The 27,728-nt window shown below is 43.3% G+C and overlaps 1 protein-coding gene across 3 annotated transcripts in view; it reads left to right on the top strand.

Annotated features, from left to right (window-relative positions):
* The first annotated feature begins 564 nt into the window (after positions 1–564).
* LOC144768030 (epidermal differentiation-specific protein-like) overlaps positions 565–27,728 on the top strand; it is a 46,965-nt gene continuing 19,801 nt past the window's right edge. Inside the window, exon 1 of one of the 3 annotated variants that reach the window (XM_078651424.1) lies at positions 565–677. In XM_078651424.1, the coding sequence (XP_078507550.1) occupies positions 654–677 (24 nt within the window). In that variant the 5' untranslated portion in view covers positions 565–653. Of the gene's footprint in view, positions 678–7,096; positions 7,155–7,650; positions 7,734–27,728 lie in introns of those variants that run through there. The other 2 variants (XM_078651426.1, XM_078651425.1) reach the window with 2 other exon arrangements.

Consider the following 27,728-nt stretch of genomic DNA (forward strand, 5'->3'; position numbering starts at 1 on the left):
CCTCCTGGATTTGTGTACAGTTTTTCTGGTATTGATGTACTTAGTCGTCCTATCTCTGTTTCTCCTGCAGCCTTTGATCCTGGTCCCAACTGCTTTCCTTTCCTGGTTATCCAGTGCTGACACAACGAAGTTTCTGCAAACCAGAATTCAAATACATTTTACAAGTGTTTTAACATCAGTTATATTTCAAAGTACTTAATTTAAAGCATAGAGAATGTACAACACTAAAATTCAGATATAACAAAGCACAGACAATGTAAAGCATTCAAAGCTGGTTAGGGTTTGCTTTAGATGAAGTGCTTTACTTTAGGTTTAGGGTGTAAAGTAAGGTTTAGAATTAGCTATAGACAGTAGAGTTTGATGCTGCTTTCGCGGATGCAAAGGTAATGACATTCTGTGGGAGACATGACTATTGAGATTTGTGTCTATTTTACTAAACAACTCATGCACATCACAAGGGGGAGAGTGGGACAGGTGTTCATTCACATTCAGTAACTTTAAACATCATGTGCTTCTGTGAGTGATTTCTATGCATCATGTTTGCTTTTCTCATGCCCCACGTCTAGAGTGGAGCCTGCTGACATCATCAGCAAGAGCCTTAAAGGCCAGGCACCTGAAGTGGTTATTACTGCAGAGAGAACACAAGCTAGTGGATGACAACCTCAAGAGCACCACAGGTGAGTGCAGGCAGCTGGACTTTGGCCCTAAGTCATTGTGATCTCTCAAAGACAACACAAGAGGAAAAATGTAATTTTCATTTCATAATTAAAGCTTCTGGTTTTCTGTTTTTTACTGATCTTTTACAAATAAATGCAGACAGAAAACAATGTGTTTCCTGGCTGTATTTATTTTAAAGAGTGGAAAAATACTGAATATGGGGCCAGATGCATCAAGCTAAAAACCGGTCGCAAAGGGGCAGATTCTGAGAATCTGCCCCTTTGCGACCGGTATTTTTGCATTTGGGATGCATCATCCCAAATGCAAAAATCGCAAATAGAGAATTTGCTAAATTGCGATTGTTTACATTTAAGGAATCTCAAATTGAGATTCCTTAACTGCAATGCATGAAAGTTTCAAAAATAGCGAATTCGCTATTAGGGCACGCAAACTACCACGAAGTACAACTTCATGGTAATTTGCAAAAACTTTGAAAAATGCACTTTTGTGCATATTTCAAAGTTTCATGTTGCGCACACACATGCCCTAAGGGCATCGATGTGCGCAACATATGTGCACAGATCAAAATCAGGGGTGCAACAGGGTGTCCTTTGGACACCCCTGCACCCTTGAACTCGCAATCTCAATTTGCGAATCGCTAATTGCGATTCGCAAATTGAGATTGTCTTCCCATTCATTCCTATGGGCCTCTGGGCCCATAGGAATGAATGGGGAGGTATTCATTAATTGCGACTCGCAATTAAGGAATTTTAAGGAATCGTTATTTTTGTAGTGATTGCTTGATGCATTCCATTTTGCTATTCCTTATTAGCGATTCCCTATTTTTTGCTAATAAGGAATCGCAAAATGGATGCTTGATGCATCTGGCCCATTGTGCTTCTTGCGAAAGACTCTCCATGCTGTCTTTCATGAATTCCAGGCAACAGCTGAGCAGATAGACAGCATTGAGAATTAAAAAGCATAGGATGAGATTTCCTTAAATACAGGCTTATGTTAATATATATTTGCAATATAACTCTAATAAGTACCTTGTGAGTGTAGTGTTTTGTTATACATGGCTGTTTAATTTGCTCAAACGTGACAGACATTCATGCATGAATGCAAATCCAAGAGTTATATAAACATGTAAATATACAATTCTACTGCTCCATTTATTCTCAAAACACAAAATGAATATGAATAAATACCAATAAGATAGAGGAAACAAAATACGGATATATACAGACAGAAATGTTAAAAAAATGAATACCTTAAAACCAGAAGCCCTATTCATATTCATGACATAGTGTATTTAGAAATACACCCGATCACAGCAGGTTTATAGCTAAAGATAGCGAAGACTTGGGGAAGGCAGCACAAGTGACGTCCCTAGCTCTGGTAATACACATCATATTTAAACCACCTCACTATACCCTGCAGATACTGAAAATCAACCCGCCCTTTAACACCCTTGACTGTACTTACCCATCCACATTATTATTGCACCTCTCTCTGTCTTTCAGTCCACAATGTTACCATATACCTGTCCTTGGCCTCCTTTGTTATCTCCTTCCTCATACTCTTTCCTGTTTCCACTCTGTCCTTTTTAGATGCCTGCTCCCCCAAGCTGGCTCCTTTCTTCACTGGTAAAATTAATCTTCTTTCTGTCCACTTCTAGATTCCCCTACCTGCATGCCCAGTTTGTAAGCTGTGTAGTCCTGTCACACAAGTAGCAAATTTCAAAACATACTCTAGTACACACACCTGGAAATCTAACCGCTGCCTTCAGGAACCTCAACTTCCACCAGAAAGACTGCCCAGAACCCCCATCACCTAAGAAACAGTTCTTACGCTCCAACACAATGTGAGGTGACCAGGCATGGAGAAATACAGCTTATAGCTGCACAGGTGTGCAGGTAAGAGGGAAGGAAGCCTTCCTCTGTTCATCACCCCTGGTGGTTGCCATTCCCCCTTTAGCGATGTGAGAACTGCAAATGGAAACCAGTGATGGAAATTGTCCCTGCTCTAGGCCGGCAAGGAAGGCACGAAGGACTAAGGTGAGGAACACAAACAATAATCCCATAAATATAGTCACTTAAGCCTCTCATTTAGACATTAGAATTCTGATTAGGCCTTTGAATTAGTAGTAATAGGCTACAGAGTCAACAAGTACGGATGTATGAAGTTACAACGCATGCTTTTACCACGCATGCTGTTACAACGCAGTTTTTACAACGCAAACCTTTACAACACATAGCGCTTTGGGGTGCTGGATAGTGAATAGTTTAATTTACTATTCCAACTCCAGTCCCCGTGGACACTAGGGAAGGTGTTGGATAGTAAATTAAATCTATTCCCTATCCTAGAGCGCCCCCCAACGCAATGCGTTGTAATGGTTTTCGTTGTAAAACATGCGTTGTAAAAGCACTGCGTTGTAAAAGTTTCGTTGTAAAGGATGTTTCCCAACAAGTACAGTACCATAGATGCGCTGAGGATGGAAATTTAGCAGCTCTTATATTTTCTGTATGTAAATAAAATGCCTCCAATCTTCTGACCTGCAGGTGTTTGTATCTCATATACAGAAATGAAATGATGATTTCATCCTTAAGCCAGTGTTGTGATGCCTGTGGTATTAACAAAGAATACAATGGGGAAACTTATAGAAATATTCAAAATGTTCTCATCATGAGAGTTTGAGGCAGAAAAATTGTGTGATTATGTTACTGAATATTTAAATGGATTTACATTAATAAATGTTATACCTACTATCCCTGCATTCCCTCTGGGTCAGCTGGACAATTGTGAGTGTGTTCTACAAGTGCTTCAACCTTTTGCTTTTCTGATTGGTTTGGTGGGGCTTCGATGACTAAATGAAACCCGAAATTGAGGCTGACTACTGGCCCATCAACCCAGGCTTTACACTGACATCTTCCAGTTACTGCGTATCAATAACCAATATTGCTTGGTCACATGCCTTTTTGCACAAATTACTGTGGTGGGATTGGCTTTTGATCCCAAAACTCTGGTCTCTTGCCTCCATCATTTATGTAAGCTCAGTGCATGTGGTTTACTGATATTGGGGATATATTTGAATCCGAGTGCATGGTGAACAACTTGGTGGCCCTCCTGCAGCAGACTGCCTTATAGCATGGTAGAAATGCTACCCTAGATATAATGCTTCTTAAGCGTACCTCCCTAATACCAATTGTAGTTGAAGGATGAGGATGAGGACAAAGCTGCAATTGTATTCTTTTTGTCACATTAGGTTTGTACCTGCTCTAGTGAAACTCAAGTATCCTCTTCTTCTGATGTTGCTGTTAGTCTCTGAGATTATGAGAACAGATGGAGAGGGCTGCCTGGCTTGGAATCAGCAAAACAACCATGGCCAGTCCATACAGGTCTCACCAGTGATTCTTGGGTGCAGGAATAGTTGGAAAACAAAAGGAGATTGTGCTACTTTCTATTGCAAGATTTGCATAGTGATTATTGCCTCTGACTTCAAAGTACTTGGTGTTTGTCAGCTAAAAAGCAGACTTAAATGTTGTGGTGGTTGATAGTGTGTAGCCTATAAATCACAAGAGAGCTGAGTGCAATTACTATTTTGAGAAACCTCTAGCCTTCCAAATAAAAGCACTGAGATGTCCTGCTCAAAATTGGCAATACAGAAAACTGTAATAATGCTAATATTAGGTCATTGTTGTAGTGACACCCAGGGTGTGGCATAATTAAGTGAAATTCCAGCTAAACTACGCGAGAGGAGAGTAACCTTGCATTTCGAACTAAGAAAATAATGCAAAATGTAATAGAACATGACACAGCAGTCACCAGCGGCTTGCACTCTGTTCCTGCGTTCTTGCGGAGGGCATTTCTTGCTACAAATCACTGTAAATTACGCAAACTGCATAATTGTGTAATTTCAGGTCATAAGAGTAACGTGAGATTACCAAAATTACTTTGATTGCTCTGACATACATAACAATTTGCCAAAGCCTAGGAAAAATCTATTTCCTAAAGACTGAGTTCTATACCCTTAGAGTACAGTTTTTTTTCATTTCTCGTCTATTGGATGTCATATTTGCAATGTTCAAAACTTTTGCTGTCACTTTGGTGGTTGATCTTAGTTCGGGTCCTCCTCAGTCTTGTCATTTTCATCCTTGTCCTTCTGGCCACTCTTGTCATGTCCCCTGAGTCTTCCCTGCTCTGGCAGGTCTTTTTTGATCGGATTGTCCTCACACTTATCCTGCTCCTCAAAATGATTGATCTGTTCCACTTGGTCTCCTTCTCAACCTTGCCCCATAGGTCCTGATTTTCACAGCCCTCCTAGCCCTGTTTCCTGGATCTTATGGGCTCATATCCCCCCTTGTGCTGACCATCCTTGTGCCATTTTTCCTGGTCCCCCTGGTATTAATGATCCCTATCCTGATTAACTGGGTCTCCTGGTTATAATGGCCAATATGCTCCAATACAGATTTTCAATGTCCTCCCCATTGTGGTCCCCTTCCTCCTTGCTCTGATCCTCCTGTTCCTTATTATTATGGTTCTGCTATAACTTACCCTCTCACCACTGATCTCCCAAACAATTGTTAGTTCTGTGGGTCCAGAGCACCCTTTTACTAGCTTTTCCGGCCCTTGTCTGTCTATTTGTCATTTGCATGTACTCCTTCTATAGTCCTCTAGATTCTAGTTCTCCAATTTCACAGCCTCCAGTCCTGTCTCTCTTCATACACCTCACCCTAACTTTAGTCCATCTGGCTCTTCTGAACCTGTTCTTTAGACACACTAATGTGCCTGTTTCTAATGCTTCTTATCTTAGTTCCCCTTTCTGTGTAGTCATGGCACTCCTTTGTCTGGTCATCTGCTACTGGTCCCACGGCCAATGGTTACTCTAGTCCTCTTAGTACCCCGGTCCTCCTGCTTCAGACAAGTCCTTCTAATCCCACTACTGTCCTAATTTCCCTGTTCCACCTTATTCTTGTCCATGTGACCCTGGTCTCCTCTGTCATTGTCCTCTTAACAATGGTCCTCCTGGATTCAATATTCCTTGTCATTGACGCCTTGACCTTGTTCCTTCTGGTTGTCATGTTGCGGGTCATCCTAGTCTATGTAGTCCTTGTCTTCCTTGTTTAGGGTCCTTCAGACTTTGATTCTCATTGACCTTCTGATCCTAATACCATTGGCCCTATGCTTTCTGGTCCTGTTCTATTTCTCCACATTCTGCTGATCTCTGGCATTAAGGTCCTGCTAAACATAGTCCTTCCTGGTTCTGGTCTTTCTGTTCCTGGTATTTTTACTTGTGGTCCCTTGGCCCTCCTTGATGTGATCTCTGTGGCCCTGGACTTCTTGCTTCTGGTGGCCCTTTCCAATATTCTCCTGGTAGTGGTCCTTCTCGATCTGTCCACATAGGTCTAATGTTCCTGGTTCTCCTCATCCCTCTGATCCTGGTCAGTGCACCCAAACATGTCAAGCCCTTCTTGTCTTGCTGATCCCAGGGCTTTTGTTCTGCAAAGCCCAGGTCTTTCTGTTCCTTTGGGCATTGTCCTGGAGGTCCTGGTCATCCTCGTACATTTGTTTCTCATCCCCTCTGGGCTTCATCACCATGGTCCTGGTACTTCTTGCCCTGGTCCTCATGGCTCTGGTATCTAGTTCATCTGGTAGACCACCTACTGGTCATCATCCTTTTGTTTTTTTGCCCCAGTCCCCTGCACAATGATCTCTGAATCTGTCACTCTGATTTTTATTTTTGTTATCCAGATTTTATTTGCGGAAGCAATAATGTCAAGAAATGAGGGCCCACTAGAGAGTGGGCCTGGCCCACTTAAAACAATGCTTAGCATGTTAATAACAAACTACCATTTGCAAAATACATTAGGTGGGCACCTGAAATGTCACATGTCTGAAGGGCCACTAATGGCATGGAACCAATGAGGGTCTATATCTGAAACCCACTCTGGTATGTGAATAGTGTAAATAACTGTGTTTTTCAGCTGGTCATTGAGTGAGTAGACACATTCCTCCTAAATTTGCTTACCCGTCTCCTGCTTTCACTTCCCCTTTCCCGAGAAGCCCATTACTGAGTCTTATCCAACTTAACTCCTCCATGTGCCCCAAAGCACTGTGTCAGCTAGCAACAAAAGCCTTATGTCGTTTTCTCTTCTTCTGTGGCCCAGATATCAGCTGTGTTTCTCCACTGCCTGTTTGCTGCTGCTTGTCGGCTGCTGTTATGTTGCCAGCTCTAAAATACTAAGCTACTGCAATCCCCATTAAAAGGAAGCCCAAAACTGAAACAACCCCTTCCATAAGAGGATGAAAATGAGCCCAGCCTCACAAATCTTCAAAAGGCAATCTGTGAATGTTAAATTTGTTTTATTTTCATGAGTGAAGAAAACATGTATGTACTATACTTTACAGTTATACTCATCATTATTTTCAAATACACAAATAGTACTAGAGTGCAGCACAAAATATCTGTGTGCCAAATCCTGAATCTCCTGAAACAGGTTTGAATTTTCCTTACTTATTTTGATATTATGTGAAGATAAAAGATGTTTTACAAAATTGATTTACTGCCTTTTACTGTGAAAACAACTTATTCATGTAGTTTTGTAAATTTTTGTAAATGCGCTTACATTTGAATGCTTCATAGTCTTACCACCACTCCTTTGATAAGATAGACACATACCTGGTCATGCCTGGAGTTTTTCTTCATGTTTGGTTAAATAAAGACCTCCTACACACTATTTATCTGGACGCACGTCTAATAGTATTTGATCTCCACTATTTTGTCTGTGGCCAGTTAAAGAATGAAGCAAATCATTAAAGGAAGAGGAGCACTGTTTCTGTACTTAATACCAATGTTTATCACAAGCTTTTTATCTCATGAGGCAAAATGCATATTCAAGAAGACAAGATAGAAGTATCTTTTATACGAAAGCCAACAACTTTCTTCTCTTGAAAATTGTATATCCTTATTCTTTTCTTTTATTGATGATTCTTCAGAACAGTGCATATAAATAACAAGGTACAGCCTACACGTTTTGTCCCAACCTCACTGGACTTCTTCAGGGCAAGATCTAGAGGTACATTACTCCAATGTCTTCAAAAGGATGTAACAAGAATCCCTTCTGGTCTGTTTAGATCTCTGTACTATAAGTATTTAGTTAATTTTCAAAGTACTGTGTCAACAAGAAATGTGTACTCCACAGTGATTCTGCTTTATTTTCAAGTTTAGTTCCCAATAAGACTTTATTTCCAAATTCGAGTTAATTCACTGCCTCCACAACCATTTACATCCGTTCTGTCAGAGCGAGATTGCTACATTCATTTTTAAGAGACCATGTATATTCAAGTTGAATCACTCACAAAGGTGGTGCCGACACCTATTTAGGTGTTAGGCATTGTCTGCTGGACGCGGGAAATATCTTCCTGTATGAAGAGCATGAAAAAATAAAGATAAAGAATGATGTTCTGATATTTAGCAGCCCGCTGGCTAAATAGCTTACATTTTATACTATTTTGTCGGCTTCCGAGTAAATAGTAGAGAATATTTCCTATTGATTGGTGGCCGAATAAATAGCCACTTCATCAAGCAAAACTAAATAACTACCTAGAATCAGTTTCCGAAATGACCATTGGAACATACAAATACAGACAGAGGAGAAATGTCCAACTAGTGTGGCAAATGTACCCTACCAGATTAAGGGGTCTGTTCACCAGGTTTAAGGTATCCACCTCAAACTCCCATGGTTGGTTCAGGAGCAAAAACCTAGGAACATAGCTTTGAACTGCCAGGAGAGGCAGCCGGATACTTCCTTGACTTAGATAACTGCTTGACTGCTCAGGAACAATATTAAAAGAATCCTGTTCAGAAGACAAGGGGCCATGAAGAGGCAGATGCAGAACAAGCCGAGCATCTTGTGTGCATTGGAGAGGGATGTGTACTGCTCTTCAAGGGGGGAAACTTAGGAGTCCCTGAGATGCCACAAAAGCATGATCTGACTCATAGCTGCCAAGTTCTCAGATTGCTTTGTTGTGACATTTCTATGGCTTTTGTCGGCACATGAGAGATAGTCGACTGTCAAAAGTGTGACACTTCGAGTGAAACTTTCTATTGAGTAGATAAAATAATGACCTGTATTTCAGTATCTCTCAGTGCATTGTCTCTTCATATTGTCCAGACATATTATACAACAATAAACATACACTTAAAACAAGCCTGGCCTACTGGTCTTACCAATGCTAGAATAATCATCTCCATGAGTGATAACAATTATTTTCTTCAAAATAAACAAAATAGAACAAGTTTCAGTTTGGAGATTATGAACTATGAACTCAATATTACTAGGGCTGTGGAAGGGGTAGTTGCAAACACAACAATGATGGACAGAATGTGGATCAATGTCACACATTCACCCCAGTCCAAAGATCTGGGCCCAAATCCATCGTTTTTCCACTCCACACCACCCTGGATTAGACAATGGCGATATGCAAATCAGCGCTGACCCTGTGCCCCATGGGAACAGTCCAGTCCGAACTACAAAAGCCATGTCCTTCCCAGAACGGAAACAAGCATCCGAGGACCGGCCCGGTTTTGAGGTAACACCTCTCATCAGCCCGGCTAGCTTGATTCCAGTGGTGTGGAGTGCCTGGGACTCACGTCTGAGCATCCCCAGTACACTTAGAGCGGTAATTGCAAACACAACAATGATGGACAGAATGTGGATCAATGTCACACATTCACCCCAGTCCAAAGATCTGGGCGTGGAAGGGGTAGTGGCCTTCAGAGAGCCTCCATCACTCTGCTTTTCCCTTCACCCCCTTTCATCTGCAGTCTCTCTCTCTGACACTTTTCTCCTGATGTCTTTCTGAACTTCTACACATCATTCCTTTTCACCGGTCTTTTCACTCTCTATTTCTGCATGTACTTTCTTGGATCTTCCCCTTGACAATGTACTGACTCTTTCTCTCTCTCACTCATACACAAGCATACACTCATACATACACACACTATTTCTCATTCTATCTCCACATCTGTATATACATTTCTTTTTTCTGAGTTTGGTGCTCTCAGTATGTTGACAGCGATGTACCTCCTTTGTACATAGTGGTAATTATAATAGTCCCACGTGTGATAATTGCTCTGTGCTACAACCAAGAGGGCTGCTGTTTGCATTAACATGTATTCAATACTTTGCTACTTTACTTTATGATTGAATGAAATGAAATGTGAGAAACTTCTACTGACTTCAGTAAAAGTAAAGAAAATTAGTTGAGCCCAGCCAATTTCCATAGTAACAAGACATCCCTCCTAGTTCTGGGTCTAGTTCATAATAAGAGCCTCGAGCAGAATAGCAAGCACATTGGTTCATGTGTTTATTAACCCTATAGCACTGCAGATCTTGGTCTCGCATAAAGGTGCTATGATGCTGCATGACATTAGCATTTCAGTGCAGTGATGTGAATACCAGCACTAAAAGTGATAGTCCAATCCAGGGTTCTCCAACCTTTTCTATAGTGAGAGCCACTTTTGATCACTAAAAATCATTGTGAGCTACTAAAGGCTGTGCAACATATACATTGTTCCTAGAGACCCATCCACATACCACTTCACTGACTTTAAGCCTAACGTTTATGGAGCCAGTACTGTGGTTTGAACAAAATACATTAGGGGCCGTAGAAATATTGATAAGAATGACTTTAGATTTGTGTTGTCGCCATACTTTATAGTATGGAGAGAGCGGAGTGAGTTTGCAATAAAAGTAGTGCTGTTTTGAACTCAATGAAACTGATGAGATAGAAACGTCCTTATTATTGAAATGCCCACATGAAACTTTGGGGCATATTACCAAGGGCCTTATCGCCGCTTTAGCGGGAATTTTTTCCCGCTAAAGCGGCGATAATTTTATCGCCCTATTACCTAGCTGTCGCTAACACCAGCTAATGACATGCAAAGTGGGCGTGCCAAGATGTTAGCGACTGTAAACAGTCGCTAACATCGCTATCTCCTATTACCTACTTTTGGAAATAATGGCGCTAAGCGCGATTATCTCCAAAACCTAACGCCTGCCCAGAGCAGTTTTTAGCCATGTTATCCAATGGTAGGTGGATAATATGGCTAAGAGCTCAGTAATGCATGAATATCGCTGACTTTACAGCGATATTCATGAATTTCGGCCGATATTTATCGCTTAGGAGATAAACCTTGATAATTGCAAGGTTTCTAAGCGATAAAAATAGGCGAAGCACGGCGATAAAATTATTGCCTCTAACCAAGCTTAGCGATAATTTTCGCTTATTCTTGGTAATATGCCCCTTTGTTCTTTTGTGTTGTGCTGGTTTAATAGTTATTATAACAATAATACATACATAATATAACAAAATAATAATACATACATAATATAACAAAATATACAAGAATATAAAATTAAATAAATAAACTCTCTGTTCAACTTCAGAGCTTATTATTATATAATTCACAGTTGTAATGAACATTGGCATCCGCAAGGGGGGAAAAAGGGGGGAGCTTGCCCCCCTCCCCACGATCCTGGATTTGTCACTTGCTCTTTAAAAAGATTTCAAGATCACACTTCTGGTAAAACACCAGTAGCACAATCTTGAAACATTTTTAATGATGCCCCTCCCACCAAAAAACATTTCTGTGGGCGCCTATGGTGTTGAACTTGCCATGAAGATGTTGGCTTTTTGTTCTTGATTCAGCTGACATCCAACATGGAAAAAAACTGAGTCAAGAAAGATAAGTCGGCCTGTTCAAGGCAGCTTCAATACAACTGTGAATTATATAATGATAACCTCTGAAGTTGAAGAGATAGTTCATACTTAAACATGCACAGCTAAAATGGACAAATTTTCATGTGGGCATTTTAATAAATAAAAACATGTCTTTCTCATCAGCTTCCAGTGACTTCATAAACAGAAGTACTTTTATTTGCAAACTCACTCCTTTCTTTCCTTTATAGAGCAAGAATTAACACATGCCAGAAACAGGCACAAATCAATTTACATTTCCAGAGCGGAAATAAAAGTTGAAACAAAAAAAGAGAAAAGTCAGCCTGTTCAACTTGGTCTGGTAACATTGATGAGATTAATTCACAGTTTTGTATTTCTTTTCAAACTAAAGTACCTTTTTATTTTAACAATAGCCTACCTCTCAATTTGGATATTTAAGCAGCCCTGGGCCTTTCACCGAGTGTGCTGCTGCGCCAGACCACTGGCACAGTAGCCAACCACAAAACCTGGGGCCTCATTTATGAGGCCGTGCGTCACTTTTACGCCGCTGGTGCGTCACTTTTTGTGACGCACCAGTGGCGTAAAAAATGTGCCTTGTTGTGCCATATTTACAAAGTGATGCATCTAGGTAGACGCGTCACTTTGTAAACCCCTGCGCCACATTATACCTGCGCCAGGTATAATGTATGCAAGGGGGGCGTATTGATGCAAGAAAGGGTCGTAGAAGTGACGCAGTGAAATCTATGAGATTTTGTGAAATCTATGAGATTTTTTACGCCACTGTGAGATTTCACTGCGCCACTTTTAGGACACAAATGCGTCAATTTCTTACGCCTGCCTCACAGCAGGCTTGCCCCATGTGAAAGGACACATCGCTGGAGTTGCGTCACTTTTGTGACACACTCCAGCAATGCGTCACTTTTGTGACTACAGATACGTCAGAAATACTGACGTATCTGTAACTCCTTGCGACATGATGCGTCCTACTGTAAATATGACGCCTCATTGGTGTCGCAAGGAGGGCGCAGTGAAAAGTGACGCATCGCTGTTTTCACGCAGCGATGCGTCACTTTTCATAAATGAGGCCCCTGGGCCTTATATCAAGGCTCTAGTGTCAAGGCTGCAGCTTTGCCTTACTAGCCACACAGGTTGTGCAGTGTCGAAGCACGGTGCCCAGCTGCAGAAGGGAGGCACGCGATTTCCGTTCGGCTGTCTAATACGGCGCATGCCATAGTCAGGCTTTCAGCAATGACATTGACTGCCTCTGCCAGTCCTGCCCTAGCTCAGCTCAATTAGGAGAATCAGAGCTGCTGGTTTATTTGAGGCTGGACAAAGGCTACAAAGAGGCCGGAAACTGAACCAAATAATATAGGCTGGCTATACTAGGGTGAAAGGAGATACCAGGACACGAGCTACTTGCAAGGTGTCTGTGAGCTACCAGTAGCTCGGATCTATTGGTTGGAGACAGCTGGCCTAACCCCAAATGCGTGGTACCTGGTAGGGCTGCTGACTGTGCACATACATGGATGTAGGGTACCTGGGAAATTTAGGGCCTGATTTCGATCTTTGCAGAGGGGAATACTCTGTCACAAATGTGTTGGATATCCCATCACCTGTATTACCATCCCATTATATCCTATAGAGATCATAATACTGCGGACAAGATACAAGTGATGGAGTATTCCTTCTGCCGAGATGTAAATAAGGCCCTTAGCCTGTTTGAGTTCCCTACAACCTCCTATTTCTGAAAGTTTGTGAAGCTCTGCTGTAGACCATCTAAGCCCTAAAAATCAGGTTGGCACTACAAGAGACTACACCACAGTCCACGGTTTTCACAAGACACACCCCGAAGTAATGCAGGAGATCCAAACTTTATCAAGTAACTGGCAGTAGTTGACAGTCTGCGCAAGAAACAAGCCGAAGTGCTGGAAGAGAGACAAAGTGTCTGGGATAAGCTGCAGTGATGGAGAGGCCTACATCAAGACTTACATACCCTCCAATTATTGCCACATAGTATTTTGTGCGGTGAAATTCTGACATTTGCCATTGATAGCCAATAGAGCTAAGACAATATTTAATTCCAATTCAGGAACACAGTTACTCATATAGTGATAGTAAGCAGTTGATACATACTGCAGGAAGTGCTAAAGGGAGTGAAACTCAGACACAGTGTGACACACTGATCGCACTTGAGAAACACAATGCCTGGAAACCTCTATATTAAGGGGCCCGCCTTAAAGAAGGGTGTAATGGAAAATGAGTCACCCCACAAACTATGTGCCTTTCTAACTTAAAGTTTCAAACTCTTATGTTTCCATCTTAAGTTTCCCTAAGTCCACTGGGAGGGCATAATAATGTCCAACCACAAACAAGTATAACACAATCACCTATAGCTGAGCTGAACAGGTCAATAATTTCTCACAACACTCTGAATAATCACCCACAGGTGTCTGGGGTGTAGTTTTAGATGTTAAGACTCAGTTTCTGCTCAGCCTCAACTGTCTGCACTGTGGGACGTATCTTAATTGGAGGTGTATGAGGTAGAACCCCCCCCCCCCAATGTTTATTGTGAGTCAGGCTAAGAGTTTGGTCTGTGCAGGGTGATTGTTTTGCTGCCTCCACGGCCCAGGGTAGGCTGTGGGTGTAATCCTGACATTAACATGTCCCTTTGACATTGAGCCCCGTGACCTCAAGTAAAGCATCGCAGACAGAATAGTGTAAGAAGCAGGAAAGATGTAATAAATATACTATATACATATCATCAATTTAACAATATCCTGTGAACCTAGACAAAAAAGAGACATGTTCTACACGACAATACACATAACAAAGGGGCATATTATCAAGGACCGGTGTTCAAATTATCGCCGTTTTATCGTCAGGAAACTGCCGATAATACTGCGATAATGGGCTTGATAATACGCCCTTGTTAATTCCCATAGAAGCCCATGTTCTGATGTTAACATGGGCTTCTATGGGAATTAACAAGGGTGTATTATCAAGCCCATTATCGCACTTTCCTGCCGATAAAACAGCGATAATTTTAACACAGGTCCTTGATAATATGCCCCAAAGTGCTTAAATCAATGACATTGATAAAAGATACACACACCTTTGCTAATGTAGACCACTGAGTCAACATGAAGTCTTCCTTTTTCAGTAAAGGCACGTAATTCAGCTCATAAAGTTCTCCTAAATATGCAGATACATATTTACCTAAATATCTCTTTTTACAATCATTGTGCACATGTAAAATTGAGTCTGATGATATTTCCAAATGCAAATATGTAGGAAAGTAGAATCTACTTTTTATGGTTACCCCCACTTTTTGCTTCACGTTACACTGTTTTTGACTAGTCTGACTGGGATCCTGCTAATCAGGACCCCAATCTATCTGCTTTCTCCCTAAAATGTAATGTAATGTACTTTAGTACACTCTAGATTGGATACTCGGGTACCCTTGTCAGTCCCTAGTATATGGTACCATGTACCATGGGCATAGGTACCCCAGAGGCCTCCTATGGGTTGAAGCATGTATTATGCCACCCATGACAGGCCATGCAAAATGGCGTAACAGCCCTGCCATTGCAGCCTGTGTAAGTTGGTGCATGCACCACTTACGTAAGATATAGGTTTACTATACCTAAGCATTACTATACTTGAAAAACCTATAAGTCACCCCTTTAGCAGACCTTGACATTCCTGAAGGCAGGGTGGTTGCTTCTAAGTGAGAGGGTGCCACTGCATGAGCAGGACAGCCCTGCAGCCCACGGAGTCCACTTTCCCTGGTTGTTAGTGCTACAGTCATTTCCGACATATAGAGTGGCATTATGCGATCACGGGACGACCAACTCAAAAACGGCTAAAAGTAGGCCTATCGTATTTGGTGTCAAACATTGTGAAATCATTACCCCACACTGGCAACCGTTGTGGGAGGTATGATTCCACTATATCATGACAAATCGTAAGGGAGGGTCCGAGGGAGGTGTTTAACGAACCAAACAGGCTAATACCCCCTGTGTAGCTACATAAATAACAATGGAGCCAGTAGGTCGAGTGGTGCTGAGATATAAGGATTAACACTGGCTGGATTGCACAGAGAAATAAATGAATATGGTGACTCAAAAGTCAAACAAGACTATCAACAAGTGCTGATTAAGTCCTATCAGCCCACCTGATGGCGGAGCCTCATCATGTAGGACTTCCAAACCTCGGTCTATGTGTGATCGCCCAGTTGTATTTTAGCAATGCATCACTGGACCAAGGTCTGGTCACCGCAGTTATTCAAACAGAAGGTAAGGCTGATATGTGCAGTGCAAAAATTAAATCAAGTGAAGTGTACTAAAATGGCTGTCAAAGCAAACAAGAACCTTTAATAGTGTTTGCCTGGACGTCAGGTTAAAAGATAGTGAGGGGACAGTGTGAAAAAATCACTGTCTAAACTTGCTTGGTAGAAATCCAAAAAGATCTATGTAGGGCCAACATGTTTCTGCCTTGATGTGAAAAATCACTGGCATTCGTCAGGGCCAAGCTCTTCTATGCTACTGCAAAAACCACTACTGTATGTGCTAGAATAGTGAAAGCAAAAATCAGTAGACCATTGTAAAAATAAAATAAGAGTGGTCACTTAAGACCATCCTACCGCATCTTCTTAATATTGCTCTTGATGCAATCGGTCTTTCCTGTGTAAAAATAAAACGGGAAAGAACCATGTAGACAATATTTATACATAATCCTCAATGTTACATATTACATATGTGCTACGTGAGGTTCCATGACTGTGCAAAACCAGTGCCAATTCACCTAAACTCAAACTGGACCATCACTAATTTATGATAGCCACATTCACGGTGCATTGCGTCACCAACAGATAATCTGTATGCAAAAGTTTTTTTGAAACTTACCCATCAGTGTGTGGGAAGTAAGCCTCACCTCACCCGGCAACTGCTCGGACGAATAAGGCACCGCTCTAAACATACAAAGACAATCTCTTTAGTAGATAATTGCTTTAAGGATAAGACCTTAGTGTATAGTTAAAAACCCAACTCTTTTCTAATCTGTCTAAGACACTTCCCCACCAGTGTACCAGATGGCAGCATCAAACGACTTAGAAATGTACCCCATTAAAAGGATACAAGATAGGTGCTCCATGGTGGCAGAAAAGGGCACCAACTCTTGTCCACAACAGCCACTGTGTAGTATTGCTGTTACAAACCAGTGGCACAGTACCCCACACACTATACTCTACACACTATTCTCCATACCTTGGATAAATGTCAAAGTGCCAGCCCATAACCCTGACATCCCCTCGATATTCAAAATTCAAAAGCCCTGGTCCAGTCTTACCTGTCCGTCGGTTCCTCACGGCGGAATCACGAGCCGAAGGGGAGGCACCGACGGGCAGGAAGACCGTTTATTTATACTGCTGTTGAGTGGCTTATTGTTTTCAGCTGATTCCATTAGCTGTTGATCTGCGCATGTGCAATACGGAGACGCTATACACCGCGCATGCGCATGTCCGGCTGGTGGTGTGTCGCCTCACGCATGTCCACTACACAGTGTTACTGTGCAGCCAATGCGCACGCGTACCACCCCCGCACTAGCGCTACTTCCAGAGCCGGAAAACCCGACCCTGGCGCTGATCCCCGCGCATGTGCGGTAACGGAACATTTGTAAGTGTTCTCCGCATGTTAATACTAATGCGGACCCCGGCGCTGATCCCCGCGCATGCGCGGTGAAGGAACACTTGAAAGTGTCCTCCGCATGTAAATACTCATGCCTGCAAAGAGCGCCGCGGCTCAAATGTCTTAAAATTAATCCTTTTTTGGCAGGCCCATCTCCGATTACCACAAGGCAGCGGGGTGGTAGATGTAAACCCCCCGATTTTAATGCTCCCTAGTTTATTATGATTTAAGCAACATGGCTTATCAACTCGGTGGCTGTGTAATACAACCAGGGAATAGATAGTTCTAAGCCAAACCACTGAAAATTAACTCGGGCTATATCTCGGCGGCAATGTAGATTATATAGTCATAATTAGTCCCTTCACCACCAGAACATTCACTATATCAATCAAAAGATCAGATAAGTGGAAGGTGAGTGATAGTGGACATTAACATTGCATCCTAAGTATGGATTGAGTGACGAACCCTCTTTACGATGTGAAAGGTTACCAGTACTCTGATGTAATGCATTATCAGAACACGGGATCGAGGTTTAAGTCCCACAGTGTTCCGTATTCTAAGCAGCTAATTTATAAAGCGCCCTGTGGACGGAGTAATTACCACCAAATGTGGGTGCCTCAATCCACATTGGTTAATACCCCATATAGTGACAACAAAGAGCACCCAAATGACAAATGTTACACTCAGATAGACAACCACGGGATGTTGTCATTCAGCCCATTCACGTCAGATTTCAATCTAAAAATCCATCGTTGCTCCTTGACAAAAAGAAAGTGGGAGACATCAGCGATGTGTGACGGGATGTAAGGCTGTTCCAGCACGACCCAGACCAAATCCTCAGCTTTGTGTTTTGCTTCCAAAAAATGGTTGGTAAGGCCTGTTGATTGCTTCTTGCATCGGATTGTGCTTTTATGCTCGCTGATGCGAGACTTGATCATCCTGGTTGTGTGGCCCACGTACTGCTTCTTACAAGGACAGGTGATCAGATATATTAATTTTTCTGAATTGCAGTTTGTATGTCTTGTGAGCCTCCATGGTCTGCAAGTCCCAATATCTATCGTCAAGGTCTTACGTGTCTGCGGACAGGCAGCACAATTACCACAGGGGTAATGGCCTTGTACTGGGTTGCTGTTCCAGAGAGTGTTGGTGGTTTGTTTCATCTCGCTACGTGGTCTTGTATGAACCAAATTGTCACGAATAGATGGTCCTCTCTTGAATGCAAACAACGGGCGAGGTATAACAACTGCTGCTGTGTTGAGAATTTTCCAGTGCTTGAGTATGGTTTTCTTCACTTGATTTGAGGATGTGGTGAAAGTTTGTACCATAGTCATCTGTTCTTTTGTAGCCTGTGGCGTCTTATGTTGCAGGAGTGCCTCCCGATTATTGTTGAAGGCTCTTTTCCGTGCTAGGCGTACAAGCTGGTTTGGATACTTCCGTTCTCTCAGGTTGAGTGCCAGTTCTTCAGCATGATGTTTGTATAAGCTGTTAGACGAACAGTTCCGTCTAACCCTGAGAAATTGGCCTACCGGCAAGTTCTCACGGAGCGATTGAGGGTGGAAGCTCTGGAATGACAACAGCGAGTTGCGTGCCATTGGTTTCTTAAAGAGTTCACTTTGTAGGCCTCCTTCTGCTGGAAAAATCTGGAGGTCGAGATACGCCAGTTTGTCTTTACTGGACTCCATAGTGAACTTTAGAAACTGGTTCCTGGAATTTAACCATGTATGAAAAGACGACACCTCCGTGAACGTCCCTCTCCAACCTGATGGATAAAGGGGTTACTGTGGTTCAATACATGATCAAGTTCGAATTGGTGCATGTACAAGTTTGCCAAGCTAGGCGCAAAGACGCTCCCCATTGAGGTCCCTGAGACCTGGAGGTACAGATCGTTTTGATACTGGAAAAAGTTCTCCATCATTGCCAAACTTGTACATGCACCAATTCGAACTTGATCATGTATTGAACCACAGTAACCCCTTTATCCATCAGGTGGTACTGTGGAAAAGATACATCGACGACATCTTGGTGATTTGGAGAGGGACGTTCACGGAGGTGTCGTCTTTTCATACATGGTTAAATTCCAGGAACCAGTTTCTAAAGTTCACTATGGAGTCCAGTAAAGACAAACTGGCGTATCTCGACCTCCAGATTTTTCCAGCAGAAGGAGGCCTACAAAGTGAACTCTTTAAGAAACCAATGGCACGCAACTCGCTGTTGTCATTCCAGAGCTTCCACCCTCAATCGCTCCGTGAGAACTTGCCGGTAGGCCAATTTCTCAGGGTTAGACGGAACTGTTCGTCTAACAGCTTATACAAACATCATGCTGAAGAACTGGCACTCAACCTGAGAGAACGGAAGTATCCAAACCAGCTTGTACGCCTAGCACGGAAAAGAGCCTTCAACAATAATCGGGAGGCACTCCTGCAACATAAGACGCTACAGGCTACAAAAGAACAGATGACTATGGTACAAACTTTCACCACATCCTCAAATCAAGTGAAGAAAACCATACTCAAGCACTGGAAAATTCTCAACACAGCAGCAGTTGTTATACCTCGCCCGTTGTTTGCATTCAAGAGAGGACCATCTATTCGTGACAATTTGGTTCATACAAGACCACGTAGCGAGATGAAACAAACCACCAACACTCTCTGGAACAGCAACCCAGTACAAGGCCATTACCCCTGTGGTAATTGTGCTGCCTGTCCGCAGACACGTAAGACCTTGACGATAGATATTGGGACTTGCAGACCATGGAGGCTCACAAGACATACAAACTGCAATTCAGAAAAATTAATATATCTGATCACCTGTCCTTGTAAGAAGCAGTACGTGGGCCACACAACCAGGATGATCAAGTCTCGCATCAGCGAGCATAAAAGCACAATCCGATGCAAGAAGCAATCAACAGGCCTTACCAACCATTTTTTGGAAGCAAAACACAAGGCTGAGGATTTGGTCTGGGTCGTGCTGGAACAGCCTTACATCCCGTCACACATCGCTGATGTCTCCCACTTTCTTTTTGTCAAGGAGCAACGATGGATTTTTAGATTGAAATCTGACGTGAATGGGCTGAATGACAACATCCCGTGGTTGTCTATCTGAGTGTAACATTTGTCATTTGGGTGCTCTTTGTTGTCACTATATGGGGTATTAACCAATGTGGATTGAGGCACCCACATTTGGTGGTAATTACTCCGTCCACAGGGCGCTTTATAAATTAGCTGCTTAGAATACGGAACACTGTGGGACTTAAACCTCGATCCCGTGTTCTGATAATGCATTACATCAGAGTACTGGTAACCTTTCACATCGTAAAGAGGGTTCGTCACTCAATCCAAACTTAGGATGCAATGTTAATGTCCACTATCACTCACCTTCCACTTATCTGATCTTTTGATTGATATAGTGAATGTTCTGGTGGTGAAGGGACTAATTATGACTATATAATCTACATTGCCGCCGAGATATAGCCCGAGTTAATTTTCAGTGGTTTGGCTTAGAACTATCTATTCCCTGGTTGTATTACACAGCCACCGAGTTGATAAGCCGTGTTGCTTAAATCATAATAAACTAGGGAGCATTAAAATCGGGGGGTTTACATCTACCACCCCGCTGCCTTGTGGTAATCGGAGATGGGCCTGCCAAAAAAGGATTAATTTTAAGACATTTGAGCCGCGGCGCTCTTTGCAGGCATGAGTATTTACATGCGGAGGACACTTTCAAGTGTTCCTTCACCGCGCATGCGCGGGGATCAGCGCCGGGGTCCGCATTAGTATTAACATGCGGAGAACACTTACAAATGTTCCGTTACTGCACATGCGCGGGGATCAGCGCCAGGGTCGGGTTTTCCTGCTCTGGAAGTAGCGCTAGTGCGGGGGTGGTACGCGTGCGCATTGGCTGCACAGTAACACTGTGTAGTGGACATGCGTGAGGCGACACACCACCAGCCGGACATGCGCATGCGCGGTGTATAGCGTCTCCGTATTGCACATGCGCAGATCAACAGCTAATGGAATCAGCTGAAAACAATAAGCCACTCAACAGCAGTATAAATAAACGGTCTTCCTGCCCGTCGGTGCCTCCCCTTCGGCTCGTGATTCCGCCGTGAGGAACCGACGGACAGGTAAGACTGGACCAGGGCTTTTGAATTTTGAATATCGAGGGGATGTCAGGGTTATGGGCTGGCACTTTGACATTTATCCAAGGTATGGAGAATAGTGTGTAGAGTATAGTGTGTGGGGTACTGTGCCACTGGTTTGTAACAGCAATACTACACAGTGGCTGTTGTGGACAAGAGTTGGTGCCCTTTTCTGCCACCATGGAGCACCTATCTTGTATCCTTTTAATGGGGTACATTTCTAAGTCGTTTGATGCTGCCATCTGGTACACTGGTGGGGAAGTGTCTTAGACAGATTAGAAAAGAGTTGGGTTTTTAACTATACACTAAGGTCTTATCCTTAAAGCAATTATCTACTAAAGAGATTGTCTTTGTATGTTTAGAGCGGTGCCTTATTCGTCCGAGCAGTTGCCGGGTGAGGTGAGGCTTACTTCCCACACACTGATGGGTAAGTTTCAAAAAAACTTTTGCATACAGATTATCTGTTGGTGACGCAATGCACCGTGAATGTGGCTATCATAAATTAGTGATGGTCCAGTTTGAGTTTAGGTGAATTGGCACTGGTTTTGCACAGTCATGGAACCTCACGTAGCACATATGTAATATGTAACATTGAGGATTATGTATAAATATTGTCTACATGGTTCTTTCCCGTTTTATTTTTACACAGGAAAGACCGATTGCATCAAGAGCAATATTAAGAAGATGCGGTAGGATGGTCTTAAGTGACCACTCTTATTTTATTTTTACAATGGTCTACTGATTTTTGCTTTCACTATTCTAGCACATACGGTAGTGGTTTTTGCAGTAGCATAGAAGAGCTTGGCCCTGACGAATGCCAGTGATTTTTCACATCAAGGCAGAAACATGTTGGCCCTACATAGATCTTTTTGGATTTCTACCAAGCAAGTTTAGACAGTGATTTTTTCACACTGTCCCCTCACTATCTTTTAACCTGACGTCCAGGCAAACACTATTAAAGGTTCTTGTTTGCTTTGACAGCCATTTTAGTACACTTCACTTGATTTAATTTTTGCACTGCACATATCAGCCTTACCTTCTGTTTGAATAACTGCGGTGACCAGACCTTGGTCCAGTGATGCATTGCTAAAATACAACTGGGCGATCACACATAGACCGAGGTTTGGAAGTCCTACATGATGAGGCTCCGCCATCAGGTGGGCTGATAGGACTTAATCAGCACTTGTTGATAGTCTTGTTTGACTTTTGAGTCACCATATTCATTTATTTCTCTGTGCAATCCAGCCAGTGTTAATCCTTATATCTCAGCACCACTCGACCTACTGGCTCCATTGTTATTTAGGTATGATTCCACCCCTCAGAAAACGAGCTTTGTGAGGTCCCTGATGTTCCCAGTACCAACCTTACTAGTCTCGGGAAGCCCGAAAGGGTTGCTGCCGACCAGAGACACATTTCTGCCCTCCTGCTGTTGAGCCAAGATTGAGCAGGTGAAGGCAGAACAATAGGCATCCTGCAACAGGGAGGTGTGACAACCTCCCAGATATGATTTAGTCACTTAGGCCTGGGTGAGTGCACTTTCCAGCGACCAAAAGTCTGCATGAGGGGCACATTTAGTGTCCCTGTGCATAGTCTACTTCAAATGAGTCCTGGGTGCCTTTGGCTCCTGCTCAGGCATGAAACTGGAGAAAGGACATGGGAGTAACTTCCCCACTGTCCTGACCCTCCCCTGGGAGGGTCCTGTGAATCAGTCCAACCCTCTACCGTGGGTACAAAAGTGATGACCTGGCTGTAGGACCCTGTTGGACAAGATCCTGAACCAAAAAACACTGACCTTCGACCGTCTGGACACTCTAGACTTCTTTTAGGGCCTGACTTTGTCTACCTCTCAGTCTGAAACATCGTCTGTGCTCATGCACCATAGAGGCTCTATGAAGGACCTATGGAGCATCAAGGACAACCAAAGATATCTCCCTTGGAGTTAAGGATTTACTCCCCTGCACTAGCAGGCACCAACTGACAGGTCTGCTGATCCTGAGCTTATGCAGGCTCCGGAGGATCCAGCAAAACAGGAGGTGGGTTCCATGTCCCTCAAGGTCTGAGCTGGCCTCTCACCAAGTCTGAGGTCAGAATCCTGTGTGGGGGCTGCAATACACATACCCCTGTGCACCTTATACTTTTACAAGTGAATATGCTTGTTGGTGTTCTCAAATCAAGTGCACTGGGCGCCGAGTAGCCCCGTCCTCTGGCACTATTTCCACCAAAGAACTTTGGCCTCCTCACACTGAGTGCTCTGTGGGCTGTTGGTTCGTAAATCTGCATGAGGTTCCCTTGCGACGCCTGTGCCTCCGGCCTGTGGGTCTTCTTGAGGGTCAACAGTGCTTTCCTTGGGCTCTGCTGGTTGCTCTAGGCTCGTCCCAACGTTCTTGTGTTTGGTGAGTTTCCTGGGCCTTGTTGGCTTGAACCATACCCTTTTTTGACCATCTTCATGGGTTGCCGCTGGCAAGGCTTGTTGGTGCTCCAGCCGGACACCGACCCCTCAGCACTCGACATCCTTTGAGGGACAGCTTGTATCTGGCTCCTGGTTGTCCTCGACATCTCTTGGTCCCGGTAGCTGCTGAGTCAAGAAGCCCCTTAACCCACCGGAAGCACCCAACATCGGTGGACATTCGTCTAATGAGCCCCTAGTCACATCTGAGTGACCCAGACTCTGTCCTCTCTGCTTTCAGGTACTCTTCGACAAGGATCCACCTTTGGATTCCAATGGACACTTTTCTTATGTCCCGCAGTGGCATGTGCTTAAAGTCCTCCATTGAGATCGACGGCGGCTTCCGACACCACTGCAGCCCTATGCACCCAGCTTCCCCAGGATAGGTATCTCTGGTACTATGGTATCCACGGGTGGGGTGGCTCTTCAACCCCCTATAATCCAAAGAGCTTCCTCATAATCCACTGGGAAGGGTTGTTTAACTTTAAAACTGCAACCGTGAATCTCCCATAGAATTATACGGCGCCCGGGGTCAGGTTCCCAAACTGCACAAATCTTCCGTGGGGGTCCCTACGTACTCACCTTGGGTGGTTCCTTGGGGTCCTGACGATTCTACATCCTCTAGACATTGTCTTGACTCGAGTTGTGGTTCCTATACCACTATTTTAGAATATGGTTTAGTCTCTCTCTGGAGCCCACTGTGTATTAGTGCTACTTACGATTGTTTCTGTGCTACAGTATTGTGTGCTTTGTATTTATCTGCATGTAGCAGATACTATGAAGTATTTATAGTGTGTTATAATAATAAATACATGTTTTTATAACTACTGAGTGGTTCTCCTTTCATTTAACCCCTTGCATGCTGGTGACGAACACCAGCCGTCACGCTCCGCGGTGCTCGTGTGCGAATGACGGCTGGGGTTCGTCACGGCCCCGCCCTGTTCATTTGTTTACCGCACAGCGGCGGAAACAGGCCAGCAGCAAAGGGGTTAACCAATACAAGATTGCATTCTAGTAAAACAACCTGCTTAACATTCCTTCAAGACTAAGCCTGAAGGCTGCTCTCAACCGCTGCCACTTGGATAGATTTCCAAGGTTACCTGTGAGCTCTTAAATCACATTAAGGGTTGTTTGGACTGGTACAGGGTGCCCACTTTAATTAGTGGACAGCAGATACCAGGCCAACTTTTCACATTGGTCTGCAGCGGTTGGGATTCAAGCCTGCATTGTTTTACCAGATAAATCTTGGTATTGATTAACTGAAATCCACTAAGCTCTAGGTACATATAATATTAGCTTAGAATAGGTAAGCTGTACTAAACTTAGGGTTGGCTAAGTCAAGGGTTTAGCACACCGTTTGTCCAACCTCAGAGAGTTTAGTTCCTACTAGGTTAAGTAGATGCAACACCTCACCACACTTAGTATGCCTTCTAAAGGAGATGCCAGTGGCTCTCTGCCCTCTAGATACAGTGAGATTTCCTTCCAATAATTGAAAGCCCAGTGTGCCTCAAGAGAGCTGAAGACAGGGAGAAGTGCCAACACTCAATATCTAATAGAGATGTTACTTCTCGAAGACCTTAGGAAGACCCTTTGGTCAGATGAACAAGAGAGAGTGGGTGTCACAGGGATAGAGGAAACGTCAGGAGGTGACACCTTTTATGAACTAGACTCAAACCCAGGCTAGGAGGACCAAGATGGGTCCCACCTGGATAACTCAGATCTTCAGGGATGTGATGGAGAAGGCCCAGAAGGCCCCCTCTTCATCCGTCCTGGAAGAGTGTAAAGTTTACCAAGGAGTTCAACAAGATCTCCCTCTGCTGAGTCAAATTACTCAGGACAGTCTGTAGGGATTTCTGTATCTGGCAAGAGGGACCACTCTTATGACAGGGAGTACCAGTTTCTGGAACTTGAGAAAGCTAGGCTTAGGCTCAGGCAACAGCTATTGGCTGTGAACAAAGAGTCCCTAGAAGGCCAGTGACCTAGAAAAAAGTTGGGACTATAGTCCCATGGTAGCAGCAACAGTGTCCCTAGAGCTAAAGAACATTCATTAGACAATAGGAACCTGAGCAAAATTGGCCATCCCTACCATGTTGAAGATGACATCCATAAATGCATAACTGCTTTAGAGAGGGCCTGTTAAGTTCTGAGGGTCTCTCAAGAGCGGTGGCCAGCCATCCTGTGGCTCTTCTTTACTGACAAAGGTAGAGATAAGCTCCTCACTGTTAGAGAAGAGGATACTGACAACTATTCAATCTCAAAGAGTGTGCTCATTGATGGGTTTGGCTTAACCACTAACCACTAAACAGAACAGGATTAAGTTTAGAGACACCCAGAAGATGTAGAATCAGGATTGGGTAGACTTTGTTGATAGTGCCATTAAGGCGCTGGAAGGCTGGTTGCTTGGCAGCAAAGTGAAGGATTTTAAAAGATTGTACAATTTGATTATGAGGGAGCAGATCCTTAATAATTGCCAAAATCAGCTGTTGCATCAGTACTTGGTAGACTCTGAGCTGACGTCTCCCCAAGAATTGGGTAAGAATGCAGATAAGTGGGTCAGAACCAGAAAAACCAGAACAATGATGGTGACCAAAATAAGCAAGATGCTAAAACTCCATATAAGGTTGGTGATAAGCATAAAGATCAAAATTCTTCCTCAGGACCCCTATAACCTGCATCTGGGGGGGGGAGTCACAATCCAACAAAGTTAAAGCAAAAAAAGAAACTCTGGTGGTATCTCTGTAAACAGAAGACACATTGAACAAGAGATGCTGATTGTCAAAAAGCCAAGGAAAATCCCCCTACCACCATTGTCCCCCCATAAGGCAACTGCGCCCCCTAGCACAAGTACTGGTGGTGGTACAGGGAAAAGGGATTAGTAGGGTTTACCTTGGGCTCTGTGATGGGTTCTGGCCTAGTCAGAACTCCAGCTCAGGCTATACTAGTCTTTGATGGTGGCAGGGATCTTGCCACCTTATTTGTCAGTCCCAGTAACCTGGGCAAATTCAGACAATAGCCATTGATTAATGGTAAGGAGGCCATGGCATAAAGGGACATAGGTGCAAGTATCTCTATTGCGATAGAGAATCGTGTGAGCCCTGACCAAATCATACGGGTAGAAATATGTACCAAGTGACCAATGCTAACAATGTCAGGACTGATCATCCCTTGGCAGTTGTTAATTTCAGCTGGGGAGGGGTACCTGGCACTTAGAAAGTTGTGGTGAGCTCAGACCTTCCAAGGAGTGTTTGTTGGGCAATGATTTGGATACTTCTGCTTGAGTTGAAGTAGAATTAAGGACTCATGCAGCAATGCTGGGCATCACTGCAGGTGTGTTTGCTGTGACCAACTCACAGGCCAAGCTGGCTACCATGGAACAGACCTTGGATCCTGGAACAATGGACCAAGGGCCTTCCAAGAGAAGAAGCAGGAGGGATAAGTCTGTGTCTTCACCTCAGACTCTTTTAAAAAAAAAATGTATTGAGGTATTTTCCCCATTTTATGTACAGGGCCCAACAATTCATTAGTAGAATACAGAATTAATAAAGAACACAAAATATAAACAACAACATAAAAACAAAATAATACAGTAGTAATTGGACCGGGGTACATATCTGCACATGTATCTTCACATACATAAAACAAGGCCATATATAACAATAACAAAAAACAAACCAACAAAAAAACCACTACCTAGGATCTTCTTCCTTTCATCTTCGTAAGGGGTTCCCAAATTTGTAAACATAGTTTCCTTCCCCTTTTCCCCCTCCTTCCATAAATTGCTTTCTCTAGGTTATAAGTCGATAATAGTTTAGCTAGCCATTGGTGAAAGGTCGGTGGAAGACGATCAAGCCATGCCGATGCGATGCATAGCCGCAAAACTGCCATAGCTACAAAGATGAAGTAGCCGTATTCTGCCTGTCTATCAACATCATTCACTCCAATCATGATTATTGACGGTGTTAAAGTGATTTCTATTCTTAATGACCTTTGGAGAAATAACTCAATATCATCTCGTGTTGTTTGTAAATGAGTGCATGTAGCAAATATGTGTACTATATTA

Source organism: Lissotriton helveticus, chromosome 7 (genome assembly GCF_964261635.1).
Source record: "Lissotriton helveticus chromosome 7, aLisHel1.1, whole genome shotgun sequence".
NCBI lineage: Eukaryota > Metazoa > Chordata > Amphibia > Caudata > Salamandridae > Lissotriton > Lissotriton helveticus.